General features: G+C 40.2%; 1 protein-coding gene across 2 annotated transcripts in view; it reads right to left on the reverse strand.

Moving 5' to 3' along the window:
• Positions 1–15,579, reverse strand: part of MYT1L (myelin transcription factor 1 like) — a 385,911-nt gene that overhangs the window by 135,774 nt on the left and 234,558 nt on the right. For both annotated transcript variants that reach the window (XM_063125114.1, XM_063125113.1), the window contains exons 3-5: positions 11,395–11,449; positions 11,174–11,207; positions 10,809–10,871 (exon numbers count right to left, since the gene is read on the reverse strand). In XM_063125114.1, coding sequence (XP_062981184.1) covers positions 10,809–10,871; positions 11,174–11,207; positions 11,395–11,449 — 152 coding nt within the window. The remainder of the gene's footprint in view (positions 1–10,808; positions 10,872–11,173; positions 11,208–11,394; positions 11,450–15,579) is intronic.

Consider the following 15,579-nt stretch of genomic DNA (forward strand, 5'->3'; position numbering starts at 1 on the left):
ACAAGTATTTACTTTCTAAAATCAAATTGCGAGGTTTCCGTTTTTAAAAAAGGGGATAAGCAACCAAGTAAATGTGGCAGCAAGTGTGAAATTGGCTAATAGGAAGAGCATATTGGTTAATAGCACAATCGAATACATTTCTACTCAGAAGTAAACCCCATTACATTCAATGAGGCTTCCTCACAGCTAACTGGGTATAGGGTTACAGCCCAAGAGGTTGAAAGTAGAAGCCCTTGCCTACAATCCTAAGGATGAAAAGTGCCCCCCCCTTAACATTATGCCAGATGACGAGGAGTTAATTTTTAGTGCTCAGCTTGGATTCAAGGCTGATGGCACAAAATCCTATCCCTGTGTGACTGGCTGGGGCGGTGGGGCGGTGAGATGGGGCGGGGTGGGAGTTGTGCAACTTTCCTACTGTATGGGGATTAGCTGTCCTATGGGCAGATCTCAATTTTGCCACTCTGCATTTTCTATTTTAAAATATATTAAAGAGAATAGATATGCAGCGTGCATGGCCTAGGGGGGAAATGAAAAAACAAAACAAAGCCACACACATGAAGAACCTAAGAAAAACACTTCATGAAACAGGAAGGGAAATGGTAACATTGCTGGTGTTTGCCAGGCTCCCGCACCCACAAAGGCTATCTGCATTTGCCTGACAGTGAAAAAATGGGAAATTCTTAAAATGTAGAGAAGGTTGTGAAATTAACGTGTATGTTTTTTGTTATCTAAATGGCACCCTCAGGGAAGCCTGAGTAGCCTCAGGACTTGTGAGGGGGAGAGGGTCCTACTGCAGACATGAATTTACAAAAAGGGTAGAACATGCAAGAGCCAATGTGGTGTAGTGGCTAGAGTGTTGGACTAGGAGTCAGGAGATCCGGGTTCTAGTACCCACGCGGCCATGGAAGCTCACGGGGTGACTCTGGGCCAATCATAGACTCTCAGCCCAACCTACCTTACAGGATTGTTGTTGTGAGGATAAATTGGAGAGGAGGAGGGTTATGTATGCCGCCTTGGGTTCCTTAAGGAGGAAAACAGGCGGGGTATAAATGCAAAAATAAATAAATAAATGCCACAGAGCTTGGCACAGCAAATATACATCTGAAGTCATACAGTAAAATGCCATGAATCAGCCAGCAAAACTGGTTTAAGACTGAATGGATCCATTCCTCCAAGTTATGAGCATTCTAGGACCAAGAAGTAATCTGCCAATTCACCACACATTATAGTTATAATAGGGTAACACAACAAAACCAGGTAAAATTTAAATGAACACTGGTGAAGGACAGTGCTATGGATGTGAAAGGGACAAGGTTGAAATCCATGTTCACTGAACGGCCTTGAGCAACTTTCTCTTTTAGCCCAACATGGTACACAGGGCTATTGTGATGATAAATGACACAACACGCTGTAAACCACTCAGCACTCAGATGAGTACTACAGAAATTATTGATAATAACAGCAACATTACAGCCTGTGGAATTCAGCAAATGGGATCTTGGCCTTGGCTCAGTTTGAATGTTTAGCATGATGAGAATGAGTTACAGCGAACCAGGGGCTCTCAAACTCCCTCCTCCTCCTTCAGTGCACCTGTGGCTTCTTGAAGGCAACTTCAAAACATGGGTTGCTTTTTAAAAACAACAACCATAGTTAACATTAACCACAGCTTAGGATTCAGAAGACTTGATGAAGTTGTTAAATGTATTTTATATTATGGTTTTATACTGTTGTATTATACTTTGAATGGTTTTAATTTTTGTGAACCGCCCAGAGAGCTCCGGCTATTGGGCGGTATAGAAATGTAATAAATAAATAAATAAATAAATAAATGTAATAAATAAATAAATAAAACCGCTCAGAGCGCTCCAGCTATTGGGTGGTATAGAAATGTAATAAATAAATAAATAAATAAATAAATAAATAAATAAATAAAATTGGAAACAAAACCTCCTGAACAACTCCTCACGGCCATGCCAGAGGAAGTGGGGGAGGAGATCAGATGTGTCCAAAGCTTCCTGGGGTTCATTCTCAGCATGACGTCCGAATGCAGCCTCTCAATCTATATTTCTAACTGGAAAATAATGTGCGGTTCACAAAGTGGGCAAAATGAAATAAGGGGTGTCTCTACATTAAGGGGGGGGAACCTTGCACCCTTAACCAGGGTTTATTCTTCTGGAGTCTTTTCATGTTCACGATGTGCTCCTTTAGACGGCCATCACATGATTTTGTGTTGAAAACTTCCCCTCTCAATAATGCAATTAAGTTCAATGAAATAGTGGCATCTAGTGGCAGGATAATAGCACAATGCTGGATTGCCACACTGCTGATTTCATGCCATTAAGGTTTATTCCACCTTATCTCTGATCTTTTTCAATACAGGATAAATGGGGAAAAGTGCAGGAGACATCCTGGAAATTGATGGCATCATGTAAAGGCGTGTGTGGCCAATCACAAGCACATAATAAATCGTTCATGTAGAAAAGTTCAAGTTCTGGCTGGAAGTTTGAAAACTAAAAGGTGAAGGGCCACACTATCATTACAGGGTTGATTTATATATCCCTTTAAAAATAAGCAGCCATGGGGAGGGGGGTAGATGAGGAAGCGTTAGCCCTTTACCCTTGTGTTGTGATCCCAACAACAATTGCCCCTGCTATTTGCTGCAGGAGGTAGTGCTATCGGTTCAATCCTTGTTTGTTTTAATCCAACATCCTTCTCCCCAGAGTGGCAAACCAGATGCCTCCAGAAAGCTTCCAAGCAGGACCAGTGCAAGATTTAGGAACAAGTCAAGTAAGCCATGGCTTAGGGCCTCATATTATGACGAGCCTCTAAATGCTTTGGAGATTACTAAGATTTATTATAACTGAAATCGCTTTGGCTTAAATAACTTTTCATATAAAACTCACTACCAAAATTCTGAACCTTGACCTCTCCGATCCACACTGAATCCCAACAACATCCCTTCTAGGGCTGCTAGATGACGTGCATTTTCTACAGGTAGCCCTCAGACCTCAGAGAAGGCAATGCAAGGTAGCCTAGCAACCAGCTCTTCAGCCCCGCTCCACACAAGGCATCATCTCTGCTAAGCCCCTCCTTGCCGCTTTCTCACCCCTATTGCTCCATATACCACCACAAAGGCCTGTAGTCAGTGATCTGGGAGGCCACAAGAATAAAGGGGGTATTGTGGAGTAGGAATTACAAACTACCCGAGATAAGGATTTAAAGCTTCTTTATTTCATGGTTAGCAAAACGGAGAACTAATCCATCAGGCCATACTCCAACAACTCTGGCTCCCACCTTTCACTTCCTCTTCCTCCCAGCTCCCTTCTATGGCTCTAACTACAACTTCCTGTACACAACTCACCCACTACAACGCCACAGGGGGGAGAGGCCTATTCACCTAATAGGAAGACCATTCTAAAGACTACTTCTCTAGCATCGTTGGCTAAGCAAAAAAATAAATAAAGTCTTACAATGAAGAGAACTTTTGAAAGTGTCTTGACTGAGGGTAAAATTCCATTCTGGACACAAAAAGGTGCCTCAGATTGTCAGCTCATTTGAGAATCAAAGTGGTTATTTAAAATCTTCTAGAGAAAAATGATTATGCTGTATAATTAATGTGCCAGACATTCACATATTTTTCCTCTATATTTTTTATGTCTTAATCCTGCCCTGAGCTGGACATGAGGCCAGCATCCCCTTCCAGCTGCTGTTCCCCAACAATTGGTATTGGCTCAGTTCGGACAACATGTTTGTCAATGCAGTGTGAAAACTCCACTCAACGGTTGAGTTTCTATGGGGTACTCACCACACAACATGTTCTAACTCTACCGTTGTGTGACTGTTTGGCTACCATGGAGTTGAGTAAAATCCATCATGATGTTTGATTGATTGAAAGTTCCTCCACCCTCTCTCCTCCCCCAGTCCTCCCAATGGTATCCCATCAGCCATTGCTGCAAAAAAACACAATCTCGACAGCTCTCCTAGAGCAGCCCTCGGTCCTTTTGTCGCTCTTACCAGGGAACTCTGTAGCCAGTGGGAAAAGTCAACTCAACACAACAGAAAACTCCACGGAGCCTACCACACAAAACGCAACACAATGGTTGTGCAAGAACTCTCCTCTGCACAGTGTGGATATTCTGCATGGAGTGTTTTCCAAAAACACTCCACCATTCCATGAAGATTTCCCTCCAGACAGCACGTTTGTCAATGGTGATGTAAAAGCTCCACCATGGAGTTCTAAAACCACCATTGACTAACATGTTGTACGAACTGAGCCATTCAGAGACATATTGCTTCCAGTCCTGGAGGTACAGCATAGCCATCATGACTTGTAGCCATTGATAGCCTTACCCTCTATGATTTGTCTAATCCCCTTTTAAGGTTATCTCAGTTGGTGGGCATCATTAGTGTAGCAGCAAATTCTTATTGTGTGAAAAATGTTTGTTTTGTCTCTTCCGAATCACAAACTAATTCAGCTTCATTCGATGATACTAGCTTCTAATGTTATGAGAGAGGGAGGAAAACTTCTCAAGTCCCCCAATTTCATACCTAATGGGGGACTTGCAATTTGTTCTGAAGTGAAAGCAGGTGCTCTCTCGCTCTCTCCTCCTCCTCTTGTGCACAACAGAGGAAGGACGAGAAAGGAGCACATAAGCCCAGAGCTCATTTACAATAATTTAACATGCTCCATCCACCCCCACTCCTTCTCCTTCACACATGACAGAAAAAGGAAGGGAGAGAACTTTTCATTTGGATGATCATCTTAGGAGGTGAAAGAATGCTTATTCCCCATCCTTTCTCTCCGGTCTACAACAGGGTCAGGAGGGCTAGGAAGAGGAAGAGGTGCTGCAGCATTTGCAAAGCAAGCTACATAGTCCCAAGAACAATGTGACATGCTAAAGCATGGGAGGAGACACCACAGCCTGGTGCAGCCTTCCCCAACCGAGCACCCTCCAGATGTTTTGCACTGCAACTCACATCAGCCCCAGCCAGTATGGCCAGTGGCCAAGGATGATGGGAGTTATGGTCCAAAACATCTGGAGGACACCAGATTGGGGAATGCTGGCATAGTGGTTTAGGAGTGGAAAGTTTAGTGGTGGAGAAACTGAAAGTTGGATGGAGAACTAGAATGGACATGTGTAGAAGTAGCAACAGAAAGAACTGTTTCGGAGACAGAAGTGGCAATAATGTGTTCAGTGTGTCTAAATAATTTTTTAATGCTCACCTTGGGCTGAAGGAACTAGATATGAATACAAAGGTTTACTACAAAGAGAACTGGAAGCATATTTTGGATAATGAGGAATCCATCTATCTATCCATTCAAACAACACCTTCCAGATGAACATCTTGAGCACAGCTTTGAGCAATTGCTGATTTCACTGGCACGTACTATATATGCAGGATTTCAGGATTTCGTTGTAATAAAGACGTGGCCTTTTATAGGAAAAGAAGGGATTATAACCTCATTGCCCTTATATTAGTAGTAGTGGGATATGCTGCAGATTTGTCACGGGCACAAATCCTTGTGAATGCAAAATGTTAAATTGTTTCACTTCATTTGAAATTACCTCATTTGAATTTCTGACTCCCAGAAAAACAGAATAGAATTTAAAACAAAGATGTATTTGTACCGTATCGATTAGAAAAAAATATCTCTTTATAAAATAAATTATATTATGAGTGTCAACTGAAAGCTTCCTTTCCAGTCATATTAATAAGAGGTCTGTTCCATGGACATAACTGATAATTGGGGTGTTAAGAATTTGTTAACAGCCTGAAAAAAAATTGATACTTTTCCAAATTGTCTGGTGAAACGTCCTTAAATTTTCATTTAATTAACAGCTTCAAGATTCAGTCTGTTCATGTAATGACATAGCAGGATCATGTCATGAAACAAAATAAAGACTTCACATTTGAAAATGAACTAAATCTGAACCATGGACCCCTAAATGCAGGAACATTTATACCCTTGAATTTCTTCCCTTCCTCTCCATCATGGACATATATTACGTTTTTAAAAATTAAAATCTTTGGAAACTATATATTGAATCAAAGTACAAAACTTTATTTTAAAAATGCAATTCTTATTATAATGTAATTCAACCATTGAATTGATCCTGAAGTTTGTCAGAGGAAAGATGCTACACATTAATCATTGATTAAGCAGTTTGCACCAAAAAAGAGAGAGATCCAATTTGGAATCAAAATCTGGAAGAGTTAAGTAAAAGTATTTTCCCTCTTCTAAGCTTAATGCACCCAATTATTCAAATCTTTGAAAGAGCACTATAGACTAATAGACTATAGCAAACAGACTAAATAGATACCATACGTGTGTGTTTGTGTGTGTGTGTGATATAGTGAAATAAACATCATTGGCGTTTTTTTCTCTTCACCTTTATTCAGAAAAAAATGTTCAACATATTATTGGCAATTGTTTGGTACAGATTCTAGGATATACTTTTAAAATGTTATTGGCTTTGAAAAGATAAGCACAAAAGGTTAAAAAACATCCAGGGCCAGATCTACACCAAGCAGGATATAACACTATGAAGCAGTTTGAAAACGGTATATGGAATGTGTCCTGGGCCCCAATAGCTGTCAGTGCACTTCAATACTGTTATAAAGCAGTAATGTAGATCCTGCCTGGTTTATTTAAGATATTTAGGCTTGGCTTCTAAGTTGCTCCTCCATTTATCTAAGTGAAGGATAATTCTATCAACTCTCCCTTCCATTTGCACCTCCATGCATATATATGAACACCATTGCCAAGCGTCACCGAGATTTTCAGGGTGCACATTTGGCTACAGATAGAAGGAAAAGGCTGGAAAGCCCCATTCCATGAATGTTCCATTCATGGAGAAAAGGTTAGTATCAAAGCCATAATATGGAGAGCTGAGCCAAAACTACTGTCATCTTTTCATAAACATTTCTGAGTGTCTAGCAATGCCTCCTTTCTTAAACTCTTCTGGCACTCCTAAAAATGCTTTCTTATTCATTTATATTGTTTGCTTTTGCTTTCACTCTTACTTAACCACTCTTGCCCTCAGTGATGTCATCATATAGCCAATTGGATTGGCTAAACAGCTTTGTGATGTAATCCCAGTTGGGTAACTCATGTGACTATACAATAAAGGGTTTTCATCACTTGCTTTCAGTGATGTCATCATATAGTTAAACAGGATTCAGAGATGTGATATCTGATGTCTGGAATCTGTGTGTTTAATCCCAGAGAAAGAAATACTAACTGGGCTGGAGGGGGAGGGGTAGAGCGGAATGGCATCAAACAAGACTGAAGAACATGAATATTGATGACTGGGGGGTCGGGTCTCTCTCTCTCTCTCTCTCTCTCTCTCTCTCTCTCTCTCTCTCTCTCTCTCTCATGAAAATAACTATTCTCAGCCAGAAATTCAAAATGGGAAAACATGCAGGGCAATCCTACCTATATTTTAAGCTTAAAGGAAACTTAAATCACCAACACTTGTATTCTATTCTATAAGCACATCCTAACTCGGACCGGAGACATCTTATTTCACCTTTCAAACCCCATTAGTATTAGGAACCACAGCACAGAGTTGTACAACTATATTCAGTTCTAAGGACAACCTTACGGTGCAAGCTTAACGTGGTGCCATCTGTTCTGCCTCCCCCTTTTAAACCCTAAACATTTGCCAACACAATTCCGTGCCAGAGAGGAAAGCGGAAAGACCAGTGCTGCAGCAGCAGCTGAAAAAAGTGTTGGTGCTGTAATTAGATACCTGCACCATGAGGTACTCGCAAATTATTCCTAATTCTGAAGGTGCATCTCATAGGATCAGGTGAAAAGGAACATAGGAAAAGTAAAACCTAAAACACCCAGGTTCTTAATTTTAAAAGTACCAAATCTTATGGTTGAATGTGTTTTTATATTTTCAATCATAGTTAATATATTATAATAACATTAATAAAAACATTAGAATACATTGGGCTGGATTCAGATGTTGCCATACTTAGACAACATCTGGAAATCAGTGCAATGTGAATTACTCTATGACTGGGTTCAGACAACACAATCACCAACGGTGGGTTAAATAGTCAATGGTGGGTTATTGTGTCATCTGTTGGGGGTTTTTCACACCATGGTTGGTTATTCAGCTGAAATAACCAATGCAAATAACCAATGCTGTGCAGAGTTGCTTATTTGAACAACCGTTGGTTATTGTGTCATGTATCAGACACCATTGACTATTTCGTCACACACAGTTGGTTATTTTCAGCAACTACAGAGTCCTCTGGCAGGAGTGATCAAAGTGGTGACTGCTGCTCTAGTCCAGCTGGAAGAACTCGCAATGGCTGATGGGATACCAGTGGGAAGACTGAGGAGGGGGAGAGAAGACGGGGATGTGTCAATCAAACACACCATTGACTAATAGTCAATTCGATGCTGGCTGTAATCTATACCATGGTTGATTCATGTTGTGTGGTGAGTACCCCCTTGTTAATCAACCCTAGAGTTGACTATTAGCCCACTATTGACTATTGTGTTGTTCAAATGCAGCCTATGAATGGCTAACTCTAGATCCAATCTATTGAAAATACACACTCAATTCACTTCTGTTTTGCCAGTCTGCAGAGATCACTCAGGCTTTATGTTACTTTGCTAAAGCAAGAACTACATAATACACAGTATCAAATCAAGCTTCAAGATCTTGTATCTAAACAACTTGTCCTCCTGAATTAAATGGGATTTACATTTATATGACCATGTGGTTGTTATATACTCAATAACAGAGATAGGAAACCTGTTGCTTTCCAGATGTTTTAGACTTCAATTCCTATAAATCCCACCCATCATGGCCAATAACCAGGGATTAAGGGAGTTGTAGTCCAAAAGATCTGGACGGCAGCTAGAATAACTATCTAGATGCTCTAGAATAACTGTCTTAATTACATTGGCAATGTTTCAAAGAAAATGGATTGTGTGACATGATGGTCCCCATAATTCTTTAGTGGCTAAGGATTCCATCATTTCATTTCTGTATTGTTGCTTTTATTCACTTTGCCCTGAGATCCATTTCCCTAAGTTTCAATTTAAGTAGGAGAATTTAAATTAATTCTAGAATTGGAGCCTATACTTTGCTTTAGTTTTCTGTTTCTTCTTGTATATCCCATCCCCCTACCACCTGTTTACCAATATAGATGTGCACATTGATAAAGATATTACAAAAAGCAAGCTTGATTTGATGGCACAAATGACTGTATCAAGATTCTTTTTGAGAGGTGTTTTACTGATATATATGTCCTTACACTAGTAAAACACTGCACAAAAAGGATGGTGATACAACCACATGTACATTCAAATCAAGTTTGCTTTCTTGCGATGTTTTATCATTGCACTCAAATACACACTGGTAATGCAAAGGGGGGGGGGGGGAAAGACACAAATGAACTGAAAGATGTAGCATGCACAATGGTTATTAAATAAAACCAGGAAACAGAGAACAGAACAACAAGGAGTATTTTTAATGCCTTGTTTTGGAAGAGGGAAATTCCCTGTTTGCCTGCAATGACAACATGACATCTAGGCATGCTTTATGACTTTATAATGGCAAAGTAGTATGCTCCAATTTTAGGATCAAATTGCTGCTGCAGCAAGCCTTTTGGACTGGGCCATCAGCTTGCAAGAAAACACTTTGGATCAAATGTACAGTAAACAATGTCCATGTATATAAAGAAGAATGGTTGAAAAAACTATATAATAAAACAACTCTTTGGGGACAACTCAACTCAGTATTAAATTTGCTTGAATCCATTGAAAACAATGAACTTGTGCACACTGAAGTTTGAACTAGAGCATATCTACTTCTCTAATTTTCTTCAATACAATTTGTTGTTTGGGGGGGGCACCTGCTGGCAGCTTCTCATCACCTTACTTGGCACTTATGAGCTAAATAAGGAGCACAGAGAGCGAAGTGAACATCATGGATATGACTAGATGTATATCAATCTCCCCTTTGAAACCATGCCAACACACCTTCATTTCAAATACAGAAATATAAAGGCTATAAATGACTTCACTGAAATAGTCCAAACAATGCACTATATATTGAGTAATTAACAACAATCAGCTAAGACGTCATTATTGGAAATTTCAGCATTCATCATAGTCTATGCGTTACAGTATTTATGGCAATAATATAATCATACAGATCTCGAAGACTCATTATCACTGATCTGCCCGAGAGTTTTCTCTTTGAATCTAACCTCATGGCTGGTCTCCCTGTGCTCAAAAAATTAAGTTATTACTCCATTTATGAACTATATTAAATGACAGAAGTCACACTGGCAGAGAAAATGTCAATAAGGTCACAATTTAATTTGCCATGCATGATCCACAAAACTGCACACCCTGCTTGACGGAAGATGAAAAGGATAAAGAAGTGTCCTATGTAAAATAGTATTTTATCATTTTTTTATACGTAGGCATTATCATTCTATGTGGATAATATGACTAATAGTGATCAGCTTGATTAGCGAGTTAGGAAGGGGCATAACAGCATCTCTTTGCTTGTTCCTTTTGTTAGCTTTCAATTTACACTGCAGTTTTGTGGGATAGAAAAGTTAATGATTGGGGGATGATTACAAGACTGCAGATAGCTGCAAAAAAAGAAGAGGAATACAAGTACAAAACAATGTTTTGTATATACTATCAATTCTTCAACAATGATGACTAGGTCATTAACAGAATCATGTCAGGTAACTTGCTTATTGGATCTCTTCAGTGCATTATTAACATACACACATACACACACACACACTTACTCACACATTACCTTCTGTGTCTTGCATATTTGCCACTAACGTGACCACTGCCATCACAGCCAGGGGTAGGGCAGCTGTAAAAGAGAAGGAATTAATTATATAGGTGTCGGTGTGCTGCACAGAGATTATATTAAAAGCAGGCGGTAGGTATTACAGAGATGGAGGGCAACAAAGACAGAAAAAGAGAAATCAAATAACTGAAGGGAAAAGGGGGGGAGGGGATGCTTTTTATTAGCAAATCCCAGGGGAATTAATTTCATCAGTGCAGCAGGGCATGAGCAAGCCACCAATGAACTTGAAAGTGCATTATACCCATTAAAAGGCATGAATTTTCTAAATTGCTAATGGGGATACATTTTACACTCAGCGCACTAACCTGAACAGCTCTTGTATGGCTGGTTCCACGGGAACTGCAGAGAGATGGAAAATATATAAAAATTTATCATCTATTACAAGTACCCCCCTCTCCTGCTGAAAATTGCCAAAAAAGGCTGTGTAAAAAAGCAAGGGTCAGAATGAATCATGCAAAGAGATTCTGGAGGATGAAGGTCACCCTGAGCAGGGGCCTTGAGTGATTTACTGAAGCAAGAGACGTACCTCGAACACCTTTGGACCGTGTGCGATGGCGCTTCTCGTCTGCATCCACCTCCATCTGGGAATAGATTAGCAGGCAGTCAATGCTCTTATCCTGCATGCACAGACTATCAATGCACAGACTGATACAGTCGCTCTCACACAATTTATTGACAATATTTTAATTCCATTTTATCCTGTGAGAGAAGTCTGCATTAAGAGGGATTTTTTTTCCTAAAAAAGAAAAGAAAAAAGGCTCCCCACATTTGTTTAGAAACACAAAAACCCACATGGCAAATTTTGTTCTCATCATCTGGTTTGTGTACACTCTCCCTCTAATCTCTTTCTCTTTCCCAATTTTATCTTTTTAAAAAACTGTATTAGATTTCCTTCCCCACCCCCCACCCCCACTTTCTGTATAAAAGGGTTTCTTTAAAGGAAACCTAATAGGAGCAGGATATAGCAGATTTCTCTGCAGTTTGGAACTGAGGTCAGGTACTCTAGCATATTGTGAGGCTTTCAAGAGAGATTTTTAAGCAAAAGAAGAAAGGAAAATAGAATAGCAGCACAAAGAGATATTATGATTTGATATTTCTGCCATGTCTTCTCTAATGCAGAAACAGCTTTGCCTGTTTGTGGTGTCACGTTATTTTGCAAAGCTGTAACAATTGTAAACTTAGTCGTTTATTACAGAGCTGTGTTCTAAACAATGCTTTCATGTTTGCACAACAGGGGTCCGGCTGACTGAATCACGCTCCCTGGTCAGAGATTCATAGGCGTGCTCATAGATACTTACGGGTAACTTGGGTACATGGAACCCCCTTTCATTTCAACAGAGGGAATAGATCAACATGCACAACAAAGGGAGGAGATCCGTGTATACTCAGACTGGAGAGGCCCTTTTTTCGAGGCACGTTTGGTGGTGAATGAGGGAAGGCCTTTTCGGAGGCTGCTCCCAGTCTGTGGAACTCCCTCCCAAGGGAGGCTAGGTTCACACTCTCTCTGCTCTTCCTCCACTGGCAGGCGAAGACTGCTTTATTCAAGGAGGCCTTGGGCCTTTCTTGTGGGCTGGGTGCTTTTTTTATTCTGTAATTGTTGTGTTTTTATTGTATTTTAATACATTGTTCTAACCCATTTTAAGCCGCCTTGAATGCCATTTTTTGGGGCAGAAAGGCAGGATACAAACAAAATTTAATTATTCATTTGTATTACTTCTATACCGCTTAACATAATGAAATCTGTAAGCAGTTCACATATAAATATTAAAATCACATTTAAAATACATTATTTTAAAAATTCCAGCTACAATAATAGTACAAAGCAATACAAGGAGCTGTAAGATGGAGCAGCGTGATTAATTACAATCAGTTACAAGCCAGAGAAAGCCTGGGCGAATGAGTATATTTTCAAAAGGCATTTGAAACATGACCCTTTTTCTGCCTCCTGAACAGCCCCGGGTGGGGGCAGGGCTTTCCAGACAGTGGGCACCACTACCGAAAAGGCCCATCGTAGAAGTATTACATTGCAACATTCTGTTGGTTTTGGAATGACCAGCAAATTCTCCTCCGGTGAAGTTAAAGGTCGGCTGGGTATATATAAGGAAAGGGATCTGCTATATACTCTGATCCCAAGTTGTTTAGGACTTTGTATGACAATAACATAACCTTGAACATGGCTGAGGAGCTAATATGCAACCAGTGCAGTTCTTTTAACACAGGTCTTATGTGAGCAGAGCTGGGAATCCCAGTGAGCACCATAGCTGCTGCATTCTGCACTAGCTGCAGCTTCTGAACCAGACACAAGGGCAGCCCCACAAAGAGCGTATTACAATAGTCTAATCATGAGGTTATCAGTGCAAAGGTCACTATGGCTAGGCTGTCCCCATCCAGGAATGGGTGTAGGGGCACATCAACCAAAGTTGGTAATGGGTGCTCCAAGCCACCTGAGCCTCCAGTGACAGACATGGAGCACCCCCAGACTACATACCTGAGTGCAATAAATAAGTCAAATAATTCCTCACATGAAATTAATGTGAATGCCATTTGAGATGAGTGGGAGCTCTGTGCATGCATTAGAATGCCCATGCCAAGAACGGACCAGTGGGTTGGGGTGGTATATTTGAGGAGAATTAAAGTCAAAACATCCAACTATGGGTGGTGTTAGGATTTCCCAGTCTCAAAGTATCCCTAATAGATTGTCATTTGGAATATGCTGGAGGTCTCATCCTATTCACATCCCTCATTCATACAATCTGACATGAGTAATAACAAAAATATTGGTGTCAAACAGCATATGAAAACAACATTGTCCTCTGAACCTCAGTCCGTTGTGAAGTGACTGTTAAAAATGGCCCAGTGTTTTCTCTATACAAAATTCTTCAGGGGGAAAAAGTGTTGTAATTAAAGAAGACAAATCTCAGTAGCAGAGCCCAGTGGGAAGTTACCCTTCATCTCTCAGCACTGCTGGGTGCCCCACTCACATGTCTTCCTCAAAGAAAGAAGTGAGAACCTGTCTCACAAAATAAATATCTGAAGAAATTATGATCATAGTATCTCCCATGCATTGCAATTAATTTTAAAATAAAATATTTCTCAGTCTAGTATTCATTGTAGATTATAGTTTTGTTTAGAAATTTCATTCAGCAGCATCGTATTGCTATCTTTTTCCTACTGTAAAATAATAAATTTTTACAGTTTTTGTTTTTAATATTTGTGAAGAACCAAACTCCTATTGGCCCTTATGACCACAGTTTGCCTAGCTTGACATTCTAGCCATGGTGACTTGAAATCTGTGTTTATAAAAGGACAGCAAAGGTTTTAGGGATATTCTGTGTCCCACATAGAAAGAGGTCTGCTGCTACACCTTTTTAACTGACCTTACAATGAAGCAGTTGTGTACTCCCTGTCCACCTATCCTTGAGTATTGTTGCCATAATTGCTAATACATTGTTACTAGGCAGAAGCTAGTTGCCCACCTCAGCTTGAATGGAACCCTCTAATTAGCATATATTCCTCTAATTGGCTTTCCACAGCTCCTTTTGACACCCGGAGAATATTGATTGATGCATGTCAGCAGAGGGCTGGAACCTTTTGCCAATCACGAATGGCACAGATTTTTAAAAAGAGGTGGTCCTGAAATGGCGGCAAAACATACATGGTCTGGGTGGAGGCGTTCCAGATTGGGATGGCCTAGGAAGCCCAAATTTAGAAGGTTTGAGATGCCATGAAAACTGAGTAGTTGCACCTTGGCCCTTCATGTGATTCTTGGAAAAGAGAGTTTACTTTTTAGCCACATTTAGAAGTACCTTGTCCGCTTTTATGGTTTAATGCCAAGAGATCCCGATTTCCTAATTCACAGCTATTAGGTTAAATCCACCTTGGGATTTAAACTCTACACATAAACACTCTGTTCTGCTGTGCTTTACAGATGCCCCTAAGGCTAGAGGAAACACTATTTGTGGTGATGACAAGTGAGAAGTACTGTTCTTTAATTGTGGCTTTTAAGGAAAGAAATGTTAGCAGAAATAGTCAGAAGGTGAAAGCGAAGGAAGTTGGTTAAAAAGAATATTACTCAGAAGTAAGCCCCAGTACAACCGCTTTCACGCATAGATAGCATAGCTCAATTATATACATGTCTTCTCAAGAGTAAAACCCAGTGCAACAGGTTTCTCCTTACAGGACTGGTTTAAATACCTTGTTCTTTACCTTTACATTTTAAAGGTTTTTAAATTTTAAAGGTAAAGGTCATGGCATTTAAAGTTTAAATGTCTTTAAATCCTCTTTAAATTTTAAATGCCTTTAAACTGATCAGAGATAAGAGGGACATTCCCTGCACTGTGCTGAAAAAAGGCTGTCTTTCTTCAGCACAAAGGAGATGTAGCAAATCCCAGCTCTTATTTCCAATTAGTGATTGGAGATAAGAGTGTGGGTTTACTGTCAGATCTAGAGGGAGAAAGGGCAGGGTTTGGGGAAGAAACTTGTGGACTGGTTGAGAATCCCTACAGACTGGAGGTTCCCCATCCCTGCTTTAATTTATATGGAAAGCAAGAAAATACTGTTATCCTTTTATAACAGGGATGGGCAACCTGTAGTCCTAGGGCTACCTGTAGTTCTTAGCCTAATTTCAAAATCAGCTCTGGTAAGTGTGATTTGTTCCTCTCCTAGCAGCCCACTGGGAAAAGAGGAAGAGGGAGAAGTGGGTGGCAGAAAG

Source organism: Elgaria multicarinata, chromosome 4 (assembly GCF_023053635.1).
Source record: "Elgaria multicarinata webbii isolate HBS135686 ecotype San Diego chromosome 4, rElgMul1.1.pri, whole genome shotgun sequence".
Taxonomy (NCBI): Eukaryota; Metazoa; Chordata; class Lepidosauria; order Squamata; family Anguidae; genus Elgaria; species Elgaria multicarinata.